Source organism: Lithobates pipiens, unplaced genomic scaffold (genome assembly GCF_037356315.1).
Source record: "Lithobates pipiens isolate NorthernLeopardFrog02 unplaced genomic scaffold, aLitPip1_a1.2 Scaffold_30, whole genome shotgun sequence".
NCBI classification, from domain to species: Eukaryota; Metazoa; Chordata; class Amphibia; order Anura; family Ranidae; genus Lithobates; species Lithobates pipiens.
Genome location: NW_027507791.1, coordinates 178,926,756 through 178,945,128, shown reverse-complemented (window position 1 = coordinate 178,945,128; position 18,373 = coordinate 178,926,756). Strand labels below are relative to the sequence as shown.

General features: G+C 42.0%; 1 protein-coding gene across 1 annotated transcript in view; it reads right to left on the bottom strand.

Annotated features, from left to right (window-relative positions):
* The window catches only part of LOC143942261 (ribonuclease inhibitor-like), a 90,071-nt gene that overhangs the window by 56,861 nt on the left and 14,837 nt on the right, over nucleotides 1–18,373 (bottom strand). The window contains exons 3-4 of the mRNA XM_077463504.1: nucleotides 9,953–10,117; nucleotides 6,077–6,241 (exon numbers count right to left, since the gene is read on the bottom strand). Coding sequence (XP_077319630.1) covers nucleotides 6,077–6,241; nucleotides 9,953–10,117 — 330 coding nt within the window. The remainder of the gene's footprint in view (nucleotides 1–6,076; nucleotides 6,242–9,952; nucleotides 10,118–18,373) is intronic.

The following is an 18,373-nucleotide window of genomic DNA, read 5'->3' as shown; positions in this document are numbered from 1 at the left end:
AATGAAAAGTAAAGCTTAGTATATAGAAAAAATATGTATACCAAATATATATATATATATATAAATATAAAAATAAAAAATATATAAAAAAATCGATTTATCTGTTACACGTATCAAGTCCTCACGTAGTGTAACTGTGATGAAAGGTACATATTACATAAGTGAAAAGATACAAAAAGGTGAAAAAATGTGGTAAAATTTTGCAGTAAAAAAAGCAAAAATGGAAATAAGAATGATAATTAAAAATAATAAAAAGTTAAAAAGTAGTAAAGAGTGTCCCTCAAAAAGGTGATTATAAATTAGTGGGGTGTCCACTGCGAGTGAAAGTGAAGTGAAGGGTGGAGGAAATTTCAGTTGTTGTTCCCGGTGCTCTGTGGCTATTTTTATGCAGTTGCTCTCACCAGAGTTAAGGCCCCTTCCGGGGTGGATCAACCTTCACAGTATCAGCCACTGTGTAGCTCTCTGGCTGGCCTCTGTTGCAGTTCCGGGAAACCTTCGTTCCTCCGTTCTTATGCCGTGTTTAGGTTATATGTAATGAATAAGAGGCATATCCATGGTGCAGTACGTCTTATGAAACTTCGTATTTATTGTATAGGCCACGAAGCATACACTGCTAACTCAGAAAGCGTGCTAGCCGAACGGAATCTTTCCTTTTCAATATAGCATATGAACGGATGTTTGTGAGTAATATTTTTGCCTATACAATAAATATGAAGTTTCATAAGACGTACTGCACCATGGATATGCCTCTTATTCATTACATATAACCTAAACACGGCATAAGAACGGAGGAACGAAGGTTTCCCGGAACTGCAACAGAGGCCAGCCAGAGAGCTACACAGTGGCTGATACTGTGAAGGTTGATCCACCCCGGAAGGGGCCTTAACTCTGGTGAGAGCAACTGCATAAAAATAGCCACAGAGCACCGGGAACAACAACTGAAATTTCCTCCACCCTTCACTTCACTTTCACTCGCAGTGGACACCCCACTAATTTATAATCACCTTTTTGAGGGACACTCTTTACTACTTTTTAACTTTTTATTATTTTTAATTATCATTCTTATTTCCATTTTTGCTTTTTTTACTGCAAAATTTTACCACATTTTTTCACCTTTTTGTATCTTTTCACTTATGTAATATGTACCTTTCATCACAGTTACACTACGTGAGGACTTGATACGTGTAAGGCCGCGTACACACGGGCGGACTGTTCGCCCAACCCTGTCCGCTGAACAGTGTTTGGACGGACAGTCCGCTCGTGTGTGGGCTTTCAGCGGACAGTTTCAGCGGACAGTTGGACGGACAAAGTCTTTCGGAAATTCCGAAAAACTGTCCGCTGAAACTGTGTTTGAGCGAACAGTCCGCCCGTGTGTGGGCCTGTCCGCTGTACTTTCGAAATGAGCGGACTGTTCCCGCTCGGAAAGTCCGCCCATTTCGAGCGCGTGTACAGGTAGGCGGGGCCCGCGAGGGAGACGTCGCGGGCTCCGCCGCCTGGAATGGGCTTAAAGGGGAACCCCAACGCCGAAAAAAATCGGCGTGGGGGTTCCCCCAAAGTCCACACCAGACCCTTGTCCGAGCACGCTACCCGGCCGGCCAGGAAAGGGGGCGAGCGAGCGCGCCCCCCCTCCCGAGCCGTACCAGGCCGCGTGCCCTCAACATGGGGGGTGCCTTGGGGAAGGGGGGGCCGCGCGGCCCCCCCACCCCAAAGCACCTTGTCCCCATGTTGATGAGGACAAGGGCCTCTTCCCGACAACCCTGGCCGTTGGTTGTCGGGGTCTGCGGGCGGGGGGCTTATCGGAATCCGGGAGCCCCCTTTAAGAAGGGGGCCCCCGGATACCGGCCCCCCACCCTATGTGAATGAGTATGGGGTACAATGTACCCCTACCCATTCACCTGTGAAATAAAGTACAAAAAAAAACACAACACATGGAAAAAGTATTTTATTGCACAGCTCCGGGGGTCTTCCGTCTTCGGGGGTCTTCTCGCCGGACTCCTCCACTATGTGTGTGTAGCTCTTTTGCTAGCGGAGGAGTCCGGCTTTCTTCCTCCCCGCCGCCGGCCTCTTCTCCCGACTTCGGGGGTCTTGTCCCCCTCTTCGGTTCTTCTGCCGGGCCACCGCGCCTTCTTGTAGCTCTTTTACAGGCGGTGGCCCGGTCTTCTGTCGCCGCTGTCGTCGCCGCCGCCGCCGCCTTCCGTTCTTGTTCTTCTTCTTGTTCTTCTTCTTCTTCTCCTGGAGATGTTGACTCGACGAGCTCTCCGGCCGGAATGCCAGGGACACGCTCCGCTGCCACTTATATAGTGACAATGGGGCGGTGTCACATGGTATATGTCACATGGGTTGGTCACATGGGTTGATGTCACATGGGGACTATGACATCGTAAGGGGGCGGGGTCACCATGTGACCAACCCATGTGACATATACCATGTGACACCGCCCCATTGTCACTATATAAGTGGCAGCGGAGCGTGTCCCTGGCATTCCGGCCGGAGAGCTCGTCGAGTCAACATCTCCAGGAGAAGAAGAAGAAGAACAAGAAGAAGAACAAGAACGGAAGGCGGCGGCGGCGGCGACGACAGCGGCGACAGAAGACCGGGCCACCGCCTGTAAAAGAGCTACAAGAAGGCGCGGTGGCCCGGCAGAAGAACCGAAGAGGGGGACAAGACCCCCGAAGTCGGGAGAAGAGGCCGGCGGCGGGGAGGAAGAAAGCCGGACTCCTCCGCTAGCAAAAGAGCTACACACACATAGCGGAGGAGTCCGGCGAGAAGACCCCCGAAGACGGAAGACCCCCGGAGCTGTGCAATAAAATACTTTTTCCATGTGTTGTGTTTTTTTTTGTACTTTATTTCACAGGTGAATGGGTAGGGGTACATTGTACCCCATACTCATTCACATAGGGTGGGGGGCCGGTATCCGGGGGCCCCCTTCTTAAAGGGGGCTCCCGGATTCCGATAAGCCCCCCGCCCGCAGACCCCGACAACCAACGGCCAGGGTTGTCGGGAAGAGGCCCTTGTCCTCATCAACATGGGGACAAGGTGCTTTGGGGTGGGGGGGCCGCGCGGCCCCCCCTTCCCCAAGGCACCCCCCATGTTGAGGGCACGCGGCCTGGTACGGCTCAGGAGGGGGGGCGCGCTCGCTCGCCCCCCTTTCCTGGCCGGCCGGGTAGCGTGCTCGGACAAGGGTCTGGTGTGGACTTTGGGGGAACCCCCACGCCGATTTTTTTCGGCGTTGGGGTTCCCCTTTAAGCCCATTCCAGGCGGCGGAGCCCGCGACGTCTCCTTCGCGGGCCCCGCCTACCTGTACACGCGCTCGAAATGGGCGGATTTGCCTCCTCCTTACGTGGGCGAGTCCGTTCATTTCAAAAGTTGAGCCAACTGTTTGGCAAACAGTTCGCTGAAACAGTCCGCTCGTGTGTGGGCAAGTCCGCTCATGCAAATTTTGAGCGGACTGTTTGCCGAAACTGTTTGCCGAACAAGGTTGGGCGAACAGTCCGCGCGTGTGTACGCGGCCTAACAGATAAATCGATTTTTTATATATTTTTTATTTTTATATTTATATATATATATTTGGTATACATATTTTTTCTATATACTAAGCTTTACTTTTCATTTATATAGGTTTGTCACAATTACCAGAATTTATTCACTAGCACCTTGCACTTTATATAATTTTATGCTGTTACAATTGTTTAATGATTTATGCATTTAGGATATGTTATGACACTTATGGTCTCTAAAGGACACAATAATTGTTGACACTTATTGACACAAACATCTATTTTACTTTATTTTATTTTATTATCCAGCCTGCTGGAAATTTCTTGCTAATTGTATACCTTAGTCTCCAACCTTTAAAGGGTATAGCGCCAATCCTATTTCCCCCCCCCCTCCCTATTTCATTTTATTCCCTCCCTTACTGGGTAGGAATTTAAATAGGGGCTGCTCTTACCCAAACCACTATCCATAGCGCGACCTACAACCCCCTTACTTTTAAGACTGGGATGCCATTAAAGTTCACGTGCTTGTAAAGGTAGGCATCCCAATACTTTTGGTATTATAGTGTATATCTAAATTATATAAATAAAATAATAATAATAATGGAGGGCGGCACAGTGGTGTAGTCCAGAACAATTGTTAGGTCAGGCACTGATGTTGGATGAGAAGGCCTGACTCGCAGCCTCCACTCTAATTCATCCCAAAGGAGTTCTATTGGGTTGAGGTCAAGACTGTCCAGGCCAGTCAAGTTTCTCATTCATGTCTTTAATGGACCTTGCTTTGTGCACTGCCCCTAATCATTTGGAGGAGGGGGATTGTGGTGTGGGGTTGTCTTTCAGGGGTTATGTTTGGCCTCATAGTTCCAGTGAAGGGAACACTTAAGGTGTCAGCATACCAAGACATTTTGGACAATTTCATGCTCCCAACTTTGTGGGAACAGTTTGGGGATGGCCCCTTCCTGTTCCAACATGACTGCACACCAGTGCACAAAGCAAGGTCCATAAAGACATGGATGAGCGAGTTTGGGGTGGAAGAATTTGACTGGCCTGCAGTGTCTGGACCTCAACCCAATAGAACATTTTTGGGATGAATTAGAGTGGAGACTGTGAGCCAGGCCTTCTCATCCAACATCAGTGCCTAACCTAACAATTGTGCTTCTGGAAGAATGGTCAAAAATTCCCATAAATACACTCCAATACATTGTGGACAGCCTTCCCAGAAGAGATGAAGCTGTTATAGCTGCAAAGGGTGGGCCAAATCAATATTGGACTCTACGGACTAAGACTGGGATGCCATTAAAGTGCATGTGTGTGTGTGTGTAAAGGCAGGCGTCCCAATACTTTTGGTAATATAGTGTAATAGTTCAGGATTGGATATTTAGGCTCCATGCACACTGGCTTAAAAATTGCTGCTACTACAGGAGTTTTGTGTTCTGCCTGTAGAAGCAGCTCCATGTTCTCCTATGTCTCCATACACACTGGGATGATTAAAGGCATGTTTTGAGCTCAACGTTTAGAGGCAGGAAAAAAAAACCTTCTGGTTTGTGTTTCTGAAAAAGTGTGTATAAAGGGCGCTATTTGGACAAAGGAAAATGTAGATATTATAGTGAATTAATAAAAGCTGTATAAGTAAATCAATAACGTAAATAAAATGTGTGTAATCAAAAAGTGCACAATTCATCAATATATATAAACGTCCATACATTTCTATGATAAATGACTCCTCAATATGTGCTCCAACATCGTGCTCCTGAAATATGTGCTCCAATACTCCAAACCAATAGTGCTTCACCCGGAGTGACTATAGAATGTGCTCACCAGATTTCCCCGGCCAGCAAGTGACTATAAAGCATGAAAAAGTGTGACATGTGAGAAACTGCTCAATTCATAGGTCAGTCTTCATCAGAATCCACATCTATCTCTCTCCTCCATACATGGATAAATACGATCACAATCGAATAAGCAGAGATATGTAAAAAAATCTCCCCAGTATCATATATCCTCCACAATATTCATCTGTCTCCTTCTCCCATTACAAGACTCTGTGGAATTGGCTCCACCACAAAGAACCACAGAAGGCAGGTATAGTGTAATAAAGTTTTACACTGTGGTTGCACAGTGGTGTAGTGGTTGATGGAGGCACAGTGGTGTAGTGGTTGATGGAGGCACAGTGGTGTAGGGGTTAGCACTCGATTCCGCACTGCTATGTGACTAACGGCATGTGGCTTGTGTTCCAACTACCCAGCAGAAATGGAGGGCTCCTGTCACTTTGTGTGTCAAGCCTCTCTTCTATGCATTTCACGCTCTGCGCGTGTTATCACGTTTCTGATTGGAACTTTCTGTCAGAAAAAAATGCAAAGCTCTCCCGAACTCTCCTAAACTCATCTAAACTTTGTAAAATAAACTCTCTATATGAAAGGTTTTTTTTTTCTGCCAAGGGAACTGACATTTTTTTAAGCCCAGTGTGTATGAAGCCTAAAGATGGATTTTGATTACATTCTCATATTGCTATATTATGTATGTGGTTTATATATAAAACTGTCCCAGAATATTATTGTCTCAGTCAGTCCTGTTATACTCACTGTAATTTCTCTATCCGGCTTGTTGTCAGAGCTTCCATCAGATCCCTGAAATGAGGACCCTTCATATTGTTCCTAGACAGGTTCAGTGTCCTCAGTGTCTGGTTATTTCTTATTACAGATGCCAGGTGGGGGCAGGAACTGTCTGTCAGGTGATTTCTATCCAATCTGTAGAAGAAGAGAAGAATGTTACCAGAAGAAAACGAATTTCTCCCCCAGGAATGAATGTAACTATTCTCTACATGAATGGGACTTCTTTTCTCTTTATTGGAATCATTAATATTAGATGACTTTATATAAGACGATCAATCATCTACACTATTGGAGGATTTATCTTTTTGTGGATCCCAATTAATAAATGTGACATGAGAAGTGGATGGAGGTGGTATGATCCATTCATTATTCCTGTATGGGGCTTGGACCATACATACTCACACCGACCTCAAACCTAAACTAAAAGTGACACCATTGTACTTTGGGATTTCCTTTGAATATCATGGTGGAGGATTTGATGTTGTGGTATGGAGAAGATTTTATTATTACATTCTTTATTTGGACCTTTTTTGAAAATGTGTACTAATACTGCTGCACTAATTTTATATATGCAGATTATAAATTCTCTTCATTAGTTATCCATGAAATAGTCTCCATACCATTGTTATATATACACTTATGGGGAGTTTTGTGTTGAGGAGTCTCACTTTTATTGTTATATTTTCACATTTATATTGTTTGAATGTTATACATTAGTGCTGCAGTCTTCCATATTATATTAGATGTGCTAAATCCACCAATAGTGATCAGATATAACAATTCCATTCACTACAAAAATACACTTTCATAGATGTGAGCAAGGGGAGATCTCCTGCAACCTATTCACACTTCAATATATATAACATATAATGTGCAAAAATACATAAACATGAAGAGCAACAAAGTTATCTTATTCAATTGAAAACATTGAGAAAAAATGTATACATGTTAAGAAAAAGCTTATTTCCTACAACCCATTCACCACTATTTCCATCTCTAATAACCATATAGTGACTTGTGCAGTAACAGTAATAATAAGTCCCAAAGATTCATCCAGATGGTTTAAATCAATGCTGATCAACTGCCACCTCTATGCAGCAACTGCAACCAACCTCCCCCACACCAGTGAGCAAACAGGTCACTTACCAACATGTTTGTCCCCACAAGCAAGGCCCAGACACGCTTGTTTATATTCTCCCAGCAGCATCCGTTCTGACTCAATTACAAGGTAAGAACTTTATCTTCAGCTTCATATAGGGCTTATACAACCTGGTGATCTATTTATCCCTTGCATCAATTTAGACAGCTTAATTCAATGAATAAACTCACTGTATGGAAAGACAGTCGATGAATCCTCTCGAATGTTCTGTTTAATGATGGATATTCATAGGTAGAAAAACTTTGAAGTTGTAAACCACATGTAAAGATGTTAGAGCAATGAGGTATACTGTGCACAATGAATCAGAGAGAGGAAGGGGAGGAGAATATACAGAACTATGGTGGGAGAGAGAGTTCAGATAGACAGAGTAAACAAATCTTAAAGACACAGAGCATAATAATTCACAACACAACACTCCCTGTCTGAAATCTTTATATTTCATAACCATAAACCAATATATATAATCAATAAGTTCAATACTGTTAAATGCCCTGGAACCTGTAATGAAAAACATGCAACAAGCAAGCATAAAAATAAGTCCAACAGGATTGAAGAACGCGTAGTCCAACGTATGATGTCTTCAAAGAATTCCAAAGTTCAGAGTAGAACCAGTAGATCACAGCAATGTACTGCCCACTGTGCCAACAGCATGGCTAGTCCTTGTGTAAGTCACTCACCTGGCAAAAGGAGTACTAACTCTGCAATTGGCCGAGTAAAGGTTTGTGTCGATCCTCCCTTGGGGTACCCAGAGGAAACCCACGCAGGCACAGGGAGAGCATGCAAACTCCAGGCAGGTAGTGTCGTGGTTGGGATTTGAACCCGCGACCCTTCTTACTGCTAGGCGAGAGTGCTACCCACTACACCACTGTGCTGCCCACACCACTGTGCCGCCCATTTGTGGAATATGGATGAAAATTATAATATAATGAGCATAGAATGCTATGAAATAGGATAATTAACCTATCTAAGCACCATTTGAAATGTATGTAAATCAACCAAATTGAATTATTTTAACATTTTCTAAAAGAACAAAAAATAAATAAGAAGAAATGAGTGAAACTGTTGTGTGGTTGAAAAGTGAATGTGAAGATGCGTGAGAGATAAGAATAAATGATAAAGAGTAACAGACGATAATAGATGTTATGTGAGAATTGACACAGCAATAAAGGTGAAAGAGTAATAGTAAATGACAATGAATGGTTAAGTGATACCGATAAGACTGATGTGAAAGGGGAAAAAATGGGAGAAAAAGAAAGAGGAAAGGTGAAAAGAGTGAGAAAATAGTGGCACAATAAAAGTGAAATGGTTTTAAGGAAATTTACAGGTGTAAGTGAAAAAAGTGGAAATGAAAGAAATAAGAAATGAAGAGGTGAAAAACCCAGTGGATGAGTAAAGCTTAGTAATTCCCAGCAATGTCCTGCACTGATTCCCTGTTTATACTGTACAAACAGTGATTGCGATATAATGAGAAAGTAGACACTTTGCCTAATACTGGATAGTTCACAGCTCAAAAAGATGTTTTGAATACTAACATCTTAATTAATGTTAGTTAATTATCCTATTTCATAGCATTTTATGCTCATTATATTATAATTTTCATCCATATTTCACATATGGGGCTTGGCCAAACGCAATGACGCTTCTTTCTAAATTCAGATATTTTTTATTAAATCTTTCAAATTTAATGTCTTGCCCTAGGGTGGGAAATTTAATGCGACTCCCTGTAAGGGATACCAGTGACGTGAGCCCCTTTATGGAGCGTCAAGGGACTGAGCAATTCTATGGGATCAAGTGAAAAGAGTTTTAGAGGATCTCTGGTTGGGAGAAATTCCACAATACATTGCTATCGGTAACTATATATTAAAGATATGCTGCTAATGCTATTTAGTTTTTTAGCCATGAAGTACAATGAATAAATGTTTAACAAAAACCTTTTCCCCTAGCAGATTAAACCTCTGAAGAAGACCCTATTTGGTTGAAATGTGTCAGAATTCATACGCTCAGCATTTGCAATAATCAATGTTGTGTATTACTGTGTCTGAATCAATTGTATTGCTTTCCATTCCCGATACCAGAGCTCATATTTTAACCTACTGTCAATTTCATATGATTTATGTTAATAAAAGCCATTACATTTTACTCTATATGAGATATTGTTATAATCATTGCTGCCTAGCAAACCCCAATCCCGGGGGACACTACCCTTTTTGACACAATTTGGGGCTTGCAGCATTGTTTCTTTGCTCATAAAAGTGCCTTCCCCATATAATGGTGTCCCAATACTTTTGGTAATATAGTGTAAAAGTCCAGGTCTGGATATTTAGGCTCCACGCACACTGGTTTTAAAGTTTTGTATTCTGCTTCTAGAATCGGCTCAATGTTTTGCTATGTCTCCATACACATTGGGGCAATTACAGGCATATTTTGAGCTCAACATTTAGAGGCAGAAAAAAACTGTTCTGGTTCGCGTTTCTGATTAGAGCTTTCTGGCAGAAAAAATGCAAAACTCTCCTGAACTTGTCTAAACTTTGTACAATAAACTCCCTATATGAATGTCTTTTTCTGCATGGAGCCTTATGGAGTCTAAAGATGGATTTTGATGGTATTATCATATTTCTATATTTATTTGGTTTAGATATAACACTGTCCCAGAATATTATTGTCTCAGTCAGTCCTGTTATACTCACTGTAATTCCTCTATCCGGCTTGTTGTCAGAGCTTCCATCAGATCCCTGAAATGAGGACCCTCCAGATTGTTCCCATACAGGTTCAGTGTCCTCAGTGTCTGGTTATTTCGTATTCCAGATGCCAGGTGGGGGCAGGAACTGTCTGTCAGGTGATTCTTATACAATCTGTAGAAGAAGAGAAGAATGTTACCAGAAGAAAATAAATTTCTCCCCCAGGAATGAATGTAACTATTCTCTACATGAATGGAACTCATTTCTCTTTATTAAAATCATTTTTATTAGATCACTTTAGAAAATACCATTGATCTACATTATTTTAGGTTTTCTCTTTTTGTGGACCACAATTACTAAATGTGACATGAGAAGTGGATGAGGTGATGTGATCCATTCATTATTCCTGTATGGGGATTGGACCATAGACACTCACGCTGACCTCTAGGCTTTCACCTCCAAAGTCACTAGGTCTTGCATTCATTTGTGAAGATTCACTTTGATGGTCACAAAAGTCTTGCTCATGTTGTGGAAACTTCATTGACTAAAAGTGATACCATTGTACTTTGAGATTTCCTTTGAACATCATGGTGGATATTTTGATATTATGGGGAGAAGATTTTATTATTACCGTTCTTTATTTGGACCTTTTTTGAAAATTTGTACTAATATTGCTGCACTAATTTTATATATGCGGTTTATAAATTATCTTCATTGGTAATCAGTGAAATAGTCTCCATACCATTGTTATATATACACTTATAGAGCGTTTTGTGTTGAGGAGTCTCACTTTTATTGTAATATTTTCACATTTACATTGTTTGAATGTCATATACTAGTGCTGCACTTATCTACTTGACCAATGGGCACTTAAACCCTCTTCCTAACCAGACCAATTTTCAGCTTTTGCTGCTCTCACACTTTGAATGACAATTACTCTGTCATGCAACACTGTACCCATTTGAAATGTGTATCCTTTTTTTCATACAAATAGAGCTTTCTTTTGAGTGGTATTTAATCACCACTTTTTTTTATTTTTTGTGCTATAAATCAAAAAAGACTGAAAATTCGGTGAAAAAAAAAAAAAAACGTTGTTTCTGTTAAAATGTATTGCGTATTGGCGAGTATTGGCAGAGTACTGCAGGGTATTGCAGAGTATTGGCAGGGCTTTGGCAGGGTATGGCAGGGTGTTGGCAGAGTATTAGCAGAGTATTGCACATTACTGCAGAGTATTGCAGGGTATTGCACATTACTGCAGAGTATTGCACATTATTGCAGAGTATTGCACATTATTGCAGAGTATTGCACAGTAGTATTGACACTGAGCAGCTCTGTGAGCACTACAGATCCAGCCCACAGCGCTGCTAAAAATGATTACTTCCCTCTCCCCTCGCACTGTACAGATCGGTACAGAGAGGGGAGGGAGTACCCGGCATCATGACATGGATGTTGGTTTGTTTACAAGTGATCGCTCCATCATTTGACGGAGCAATCACATGGCAAGCGGCTGCTACAAGTGCCCGTTTACAGTGAATCATGATCCGGAGGACCCGGCGGTCAAGGATGTTTGCAGGAGCGCGCGAGAGCAACATTCTGTGAGGACATCCATGGACACCCTCCCAGAATAAGCCAACTACGCTGTAGCCATCTTTTAGCTATGGCCTTGTTGGCATGTGGTTATACTGTGCTAAATCCACCAATAGGGATCAAATGTAAAAGTTACATTCACTACAAAAATACACTTTCATACATTTGAGCAAAGGTAGATCTGCTCTTCTTCAGGTGTATGAAAGTGCATTTTTGTAGTGAATTTAATTTTTATTATTGATCACTATTGGTGGAGTTATCGCATCTACATTAGAAGTGTTGGTATTCAGACACATTGTAGGTTGCAGATTTCTCATTTGTCTCATCACACATTTTGTCACTAAGTGTAAGGCTCTATACATAGAATTATATTATACTATTTGTACTTCTATATCAGACCTCCTGCTGGTGGCTGGTTTTCATTCAATAGATTTTCACAAAATTGTTCATGTTTTTCAGTGCAGATATTTATTTTTTTACATTTTTATATCAAGCTTTAGAGAACTGTCTCATATTGGTGATATATAGAGACAATTAGGAGACGAAATGTAGTAGTTTAGACATACACTATGTAGCGCAGGGGTTTTTCACAAAAGCTATTATGCCGATATGTTGTTTCTTAAGTAAGGTGTTGGCTCCCTCTAGTGTCCTTATAATGCCAATGCTGTTAGAACTTTTCTTATAATTCTTGAGGAAACAGCGCTGCAGGGCATTGAGGGAAATGTAGTCCAATGTTCAAGTGACTTATGTGTTTAACTCTCTCTGGAACTACTTACCCATGATGCCCGGTTCACCTACCCACAATACCAAGTCAAAGAACAGGCTGCTGTGTAGGCCAAAGGGACAGGCGTGGCATGTTTCCGGCCTCTTGGGACGCCATTCAAAGCTGGCCTGCAGGAAATTCTGTGTGTGACTGACAGACTGTGGCCTGGAAGGCACGGAGCGGAATCATTTGGCCTCTGAGGAGCTCCAGAGCACAGTCAGCAGGATCGAAGTGTGGATGGACCAGAGGATTCAAGATTTCTAAAGATTTCCTGCAATACAGTTACATCAGCCATCAGTGGGAGCATCGCGGTGTAATGGCGCCAGCTCAGAATGGACTGAGACATGCAAGAGGAGAGTTTGCAAGCATCTGTACCTGTGTTGGTGAGTGGGCACTTGCCTAGATAAATACAGTATACCGTTACTACATAAGCTGGTTCCAAATGGTTGCTGGGATCTGTAGTCCGACAGGAGTGAGTTCATTCAGACATAGACTGTGCACGGTACAACTTCAAGGTTGTTTTCTCTGTACTGCAAAGTTAGTGTTGAGTTACAACCTTTATTAAAGAAGAAGCTCTACAAGTGTATTATATGTGCAAACTTTCAGTTACCAGCACATTAGTTCTATTATTGATCTACTGCCTACATGTTTCCTTACCTGGATTTACAAACACTGTAGTATAATCTAATTAAGCTAGCTGAAGAGGAAGAAGAAAAGACGTTGTAATTTTCTCGTCGTTAAAAGATTTTATTGCATGTACAAAATGACATACATATTAGATACAATAATGATTATACAATCAAGGTAATGAAGTTTACTCACACAGATCCAAAAGTATTATTATCATTATCTGAATTGGTTTAAAGACATACATGGTAAATTATTAATAAATCCTTAACTAATAAACAATAATATCAATAATTTGTAAATAAAGGATCTTGCAAAATTAGATGCAATCTTCGGGACTGTCTTAAGATAAAAACAACTTGTATGCATATTTTTATAATGATATGTGAGTATGAGTATAGTAAAAGAAAAGAAGACGAGAGAGAAATTAAAAGATATAAAGAGAAAATAGGAAAAGAAGAAAAGAAAGAGGGGAAGGAAAGGAATCCGTGGAATTGGGCAGATAATATCTTCTCAATCAACTACCATGGCAAAAGCACTTTCAAGTCAAATGATCGAGATAAAAAGTTATTGATTCATGGCTGCCATATTTTTTCAAATTTAGGAATCGTGTTGGACTCACAGCTTCGTTAGTCACCAAGTCCGGAGTTCTCCAGGCTTTTGCCAGTGTTTGGCTGCTGTGAAAAGTTGAACCAGCAGATTAAATTGGTAATGTGTTAAGTAATCCGGTTTTAAATTAAGGAGAGCCATTAGAGGATCAATAGGGATTTCCTTCTTAAATAATTTAGATGCCATATTAAATATTACCGTCCAAAAAGTTAGTGCTTTAGGGCATACCCACCAGGTGTGGAAATATGTGCCCAAAGCTGAACCACGGAAACATTGTGCTGAGTAATTCTGTGCATATTTATCAGTTCTAACTGGTACAAGGTACCATCTGGTTATCACTTTGTAGTTTGCCTCAACCGCCAATACATTAGGGGAGATTGCCTTTGTTACTGACCAAATTTGGTTACATTCAACATTTTCTAATGTTCGTTCCAGATCCAACTCCCATTTTTGTTTATAGGAAGGTTTTTCCAATTCAGGATGTGTTAAAATCTGGTAGTATAATAGTGATATTATACACCTAGTATGAGGATCATTCTTACAAATATTTTCAAAACTAGTGAGTTGATCAAGTGGAGTATCAGAGTTTAGGTAGGGTGTGAAGAAATTTTTAATTTGGAGGTATCAAAATAATTCAGATTGGGGTAAACCATAAGATTCACATAGAGACGGAAAAGGATGAGGAGTTTACGAATTTATGCATCGTCAAGAGGTTAAGGGATACCCATTCTCCAAATGATTTGGGAGAAACCATGCAGGATAGAAAGCTGGATCTTTGTAGAATGAGCGGGGAGGATTATGCATTGATTGTAGGTTGCTCCCAATTTTAGTTGTATCCCATAGAGAAAGAAAATGCTTAGTAATAGGATTACGCAATTCTTTACAGACTTTCGGGGAAATCCAAAGTAGGTTGGAAATCGTCAATGGGTCACATTCTGCAGCTTCTATGTGTACCCATAGAGGAATCTCATAATTTGCTTGATATTTGGTGACACTAGCCAAATGTGCTGCCTTATAGTACTTTCGCAAAGTTAGGACATCCCAAACCCCCATTTAATTTAGGGAGAAATAACGTGTATTTTTGTAGTTGCGGTTTAGAGGAACCCCATATATATGTCAATGTTCTATTCTGTAGAATTCTCAAAAAATAGGCAGGCACCGGAATTGGTAACACTCTGAATAAGTATAGTATTTTGGGAAGTATTGTCATTTTAATTGCATTTATTCTTCCAAACCATGATAGTGGGATGTGAGACCAGGATTTCATTAGGTTTGATTTTAGGATTGGAGGATAATTTAATGGTAAAAGATCTGACAATGATGCAGTAAGATTGATCCCTAAATATGGGATTGATTTTTCATTCCAATTAAATGGGAGTCCCTGTTTTGCAGAGTTTAGTTCCAATTCTGAAAGGGATATGTTCAAAGCTAAGCATTTTTTGGGGTGGATTGATAGGCCAGAAAAAGCAGCAAATTCATTAGGAATTGGAATAAGATTGGGCCCTGAGACCTGTGGAGAAGAAAGAAATAGTAATATATCATCAGCAAAAAGACAGATTTTGTGTTGGTAACCACCCACTTCAATGCCTGTTATAGTATGATTTGATCTTACTGACTGGGCAAGTGACTCAATTAAAGGCGCAAACAATACAGGGGAATGTGGACATCCCTGTCTTGTACATCTTTCAATGTTAAACAGTAAAGACTTGTAACCTGCATATTTTATGTAAGCTTGTGGTTTGTTATATAATGCCATTATCCAATTTATGTAGTTAGGACCAAAGCCCCATTTTTGGAGGATGTAGTTCATATACAACCAAGAAATAGAATTGAAGGCTTTTTTAATGTCTAGCAAAAGAAAACATGCGGGTATACAACATGTTTTTGCAATGTGTGCTAGCAGTGTTGCTCTACGCACATTGTCTCCCGCTTGATGTTTGGGCATAAATCTGACCTGGTCTTCATGTATTAGAGATCCAATGATTTTATTTAGACGAGATGCTAGAATTTTGGCCAGAATTTTGGCCAGAATTTTGATATCAGTGTTTAACATTGAAATAGGACAGTAATTAGAGCAGGATGTTTCATCCGAATTAGGTTTTGGAATAATGCAAATGATTGCCATTAAGGATTCTGGTCTAAAGGATTTATCCTCTAAGATATTATTAAATGCATCAGCCAACATAGGGGAAATGATGTCAGCAAAAGTGCGATAATAGAGTGCTGTATATCCATCAGGGCCCAGTCTTTTATTTATTTTTAAATCTTTAATGGCAGCCATTACATTTTCTGTAGTTATATGTTTGTCTAAAAGATTCTTATGAGAGGAAGATATTTGAGGAATCTTATATGTGAGAAAAAGGATTCAGCTTCTGTAAGGTTAAACTCTTGTTTCAGAGTATAGGGACGATAAACTAGATCCAAATTTCTGCACTATTTTGAGCGGATTACTGGTGTAAGTGTTTCTAGCCCATTTAAGTCTGATTGGTTTAAATAATTTATTAATGGATTTTAGTGCACAAGCTAAGTACGTGCCAGATTTATTTGACTTAACATAAAACACATGTTTAGTATGGTACAATGATTTATCTTCACAATTTGCAAGGAATAAATCGAATTCCAATCTTGCCTTTTCTAGTTTAATTTTTGTTGTCGGAGTCGGATTGTTTTGAAAATCTATAAAAGAGGAATTCACTTCAGTTTCTAGTTTCCTTGCCAAATTAATGCGTTCCCGTTTGAGTATTCCTGGCTGTTGGGTCAGTTGTCCCTGTCGGAGGGCAGAGAGGAGGTTGGTGCCATTGTCGCAAACCACCATTCCTGGCTTAAGCTGGTGTGGCATCAACCACCTCTCAGCCTGCCCCTGCAGAGCTGACAGAATATCTGCCCCAGTGTGGCTCCTGTCCCCCAAGCACACCAGCGCAAGCATGGCATGGCATCCTTTTGCCTGCGTACTTGTGTAGCCCCTTGATTGCCAATGGAGCACTGCTGGTTCCAAGGACAAAGCACAGGAAGAAGCCATGGAGCAAGAAGAAGATGAGGGGGTTGAGGAGAGAGGTGTGTCATAACCAGTAGTAGCATTTTGGAGGTGTGGTGGCGGAACAACCTCCAACACCTTGTCCTGCATCCTTCCCAGCTGCCAGAAGAGTCACCCATTTGTAATCCTCTGCACCTGCATTTTAAGTGCCTCCTCCCCTCCTCCTGTGCATGGCCTATATATATATCAGTCTTTGTTGTTGTCCCACTTGCTTAATGAAGGAGCGCGGCTGTCAAACAACCTCAGCCTGTACGCTCACGAAACCGGTCGCACCCACCTCATGATGTCATCTCTCTCCGCCGGTGCTCCAGACCTCGCTCTGCTTTGAACTGCACTCCATGGCCGGCGTCTGTGCCACTTCCTGCCTCAGCTTGATGGACTATCAGATGACCACATCCATGCTCAGCTTTTAAAGTGACTGAATACTCATAGATCACATCCAAAATGTGAGTTGCCTGTATTTAATACGTTTTTATAATTAAAGTGTATGTTATCTCTACACCCAGAGGCGCCTCTTCCTTTGCTTTTTTTTGCAGGTTAACATATGTCTGGTCAAGCATGTGGTGCCCAAGCGGCTGATGTTTTGGCCACGCGAGATACGCTTGAGACATATGTTGTAAATAGCAGCGGTGCAATCTGATGCACTCGTCTCTAAAAAGCCCACACCAAAGAACTTTTGGAATAATGCGCAGATGCAGCGCCCTGCACAGGCGGAGCTCTGTGGTGTGCTTCAGTCGGTGTACTGCCCTTAAGTTGCCCCCTGGAGGGCATCCTGCCTCATTGGAGATGTGCCTCCTCCTCCTTTCTCATATCAGGTACCCACGTGGAGTCAGTGACCTCATCATCCCCTCCCTCTTCATCACTGGAGCAAACCTGGCAGTATGCTGCAGCTGGTGGAACATGACTGCCAGATTGCTGTCCTTCTTGAGCATTCCCTCTCTCTGGGCTCACGCTACTGCCTCCTTTAGCTGGGTATTATCATCAGAGCCTTCAAAACGCTGGGCATCCTCCTGGAGCATGTACCCAACACTGTGCTCAAACAGTTCGACAGGGACTCCTCAGGAGGACATGGTGGGTCTAGGGAAGGAGTGACTGATGCCATTGAGGACGCGTTGGCAGCTGCTTTGCCAGTACCCTGTGCCTGGGTGAGAGAGGATGAGGAGGATGAGGAAGGCTTGGTCATCCACTCTACCAAGTCTTTGGCATGTTGCGGCTCAACGCGTCCAGCTGCCGAAAATAAGGACAAGCGTGCCCCATGGCCACGTGCTGATGACGATGCACTGTTGCCTCTAGACACAGAGCCTGCTTGCCCTCTTTTATTGGCTCGTGACTGTCTGCCTCTCCTTGTTGGCCTTCCAGACATACTAATGGCCTACACAGAGATGAAAACACCAGCAATTGGGGTAGCTTTAGGTGCACACTGAGCAGATGACACAGTACACCGACTGTAATTACTGCAGCTGCCTGCGGTATAGGATCTGAAGAACACAAGCAATTGGGGTAGCTTCAGGTGTATACTGTGCAGGTGGCACACTACACCGACTGTAACTGCTGCAGATGCCTGTGGTATAGAAACAGAACAACACCAGCAATTGGGGGTAGCTTCAGGTGTATACTGTGCAGGTGCCACACTACACCAACTGTAACTGCTGCAGCTGCCTGTGGTATAGGAACTGAATAACACCTGTAATTGGGGGTAGCTTCAGGTGTATACTGCGCAGGGGGCACAATACACCCACTGTAACTGCGCTAGGTTCAATCACAAGAAATGTAGACACTGTCCCTGCCTATCCTTCTCTCTATGAATGCT